The sequence below is a fragment of the Terrapene carolina genome, unplaced genomic scaffold (assembly GCF_002925995.2).
Source record: "Terrapene carolina triunguis isolate 2854851 unplaced genomic scaffold, T_m_triunguis-2.0 Scaffold8650, whole genome shotgun sequence".
NCBI classification, from domain to species: domain Eukaryota; kingdom Metazoa; phylum Chordata; order Testudines; family Emydidae; genus Terrapene; species Terrapene triunguis.
The window spans coordinates 109-1,824 of NW_020673001.1; the positions used below are offsets into that span (position 1 = coordinate 109).

General features: G+C 50.5%; 1 protein-coding gene across 1 annotated transcript; it reads right to left on the reverse strand.

Moving 5' to 3' along the window:
* Positions 1-215: 215 nt before the first annotated feature.
* Positions 216-1,157, reverse strand: LOC112107199 (olfactory receptor 12D3-like). The gene has a single exon (XM_024200815.1). The coding sequence runs from the start codon at positions 1,155-1,157 to the stop codon at positions 216-218; it is 942 nt and encodes a 313-aa protein (XP_024056583.1).
* Between the last annotated feature and the right edge of the window lie 559 nt (positions 1,158-1,716).

Sequence of the window (1,716 nt, forward strand, 5' to 3'; positions counted from 1 at the left end):
ACCAATGCACAATATTCACATTTCCGGTGCACAATGGTTCCTGCATTACAATCCCTAGTGTCTCATGTATAAAGATGAAATGGTCCCTTCGCTGTGCACCCCAGTGCCCACGGACCTACAGTCCCATCACTCACCGCCCAGTGATGCCTGCACCATATTCCCAGCTCCCACAGTCCTCATGAAGAGCAGAGGCAGAGTCAAAACATTCCCTTTATTCATATTCTGTCTGGGAAGAGTTTTCTGTGCAGGTTTTTCCTCAGAGCAGACTGCACCTCCTTGTTCCTCAGGGTGTAGATCACTGGGTTCAGGACAGGAGTGACCACACTGTAGAGGAGAACAATCATCATGTCCCATTCAGGGGATTCCCCGGAGGAGGGGGGCACGTAGGTCAAGATGGCCCCCCCGTAGAATAGAGACACCACCGTAAGGTGGGAGGCGCATGTGGAAAAGGCCTTTCTCCTGCTTTCCCACAACTGGACCTTCAGGAGCAGGAAGGAGATGATGTAGAGGTAGGAGAGGAGCGTGAGGATAAAAGGGATGACTACAATGCCCCCAGTGACGATGTTGAGCAGGGTCAGGTTGAGGTGGGTGCTGCCGCAGGCCAGGCTCAGCAGGGGCTTGATGTCACAGAAGAAGTGGGGGACATGGCTGGGGCCACAGAATTGCAGCTGGGAGGTCATGACCGTGTGCATCAGGGCGTGCAGGAAGCCAGTGACCCAGCTGGCTGTTGCCAGGAGCAGGCAGGCCCGTTGTCTCATGACCAGCCTGTAGCACAGTGGGTTGCAGATGGCCACATAGCGGTCATAGGCCATGACAGCCAGCAGCACAGCCTCGCTGCTACCCAGGAAGTGGAAGAAATGGAGCTGGGCCAGGCAGCCAGCGAAAGAGATGGTCTGGCATTCCGAGAGGAAACCAGACAGCATCTTGGGCATGGTGACTGTGGAATAGCAGATGTCCAGGCAGGAGAGATTCCCTAGGAAAAAGTACATGGGGGTGTGAAGCCGGGGCTCCATCAGTGCCATGGCTACTATGGCCCCATTACCCAGCATGCTGGCCACATAGAGAAGCAGGAAGAGTGCGAAGAGAAAGTGCTCCAACTCCTGGAGATTGGTCAGGCCCATGAGGATGAATTCGCTCAACTCCGTCCTGTTCTCCATCGCTGCAGGGGGGAAAACAAAGAGAAAAAAGGAGACATATGAATAGGAGGCTGAGGTTCTCATCGGGCTTTAGATATTCCGATGCCCATTTCTTTTATAAATTAATGAAAAATGAACATCCTATCCCTCTTTGCAGCTCTGGACATTTCAGCAGCTTTGCTAGCATTTCTTTGAGCAGATTTCCTCCCTGGGTAACATGAGCCCTGAAACTCCCTGTATCTCTGTGTCAGATCATCTCCACTTTGCAGATCTATCTATCTATCTATCTATCTATCTATCTATCTATCTATTGTATGCAGTGTTGCTATGGCCAGGTGGTCCCAGGATATTAGAGAGACAAGGTGAGTGAGGTGATATCTTTTATTGAACCAATTTCTGTTGATGAGAGAGACAAGCTTTTGAGCTGACACAGAGATCCTCTTTGGGTTTGGGAAAGGTACTCAGAGTGTCCCAGCTAAATACAAGTTGGAAACCTTTGTTTAGCATAAATAGTTAACAAATATTTCAAGGGACCTGTCATAACTATGAAGGGAAGGGTAACAGCTCTCTGTGTACAGAG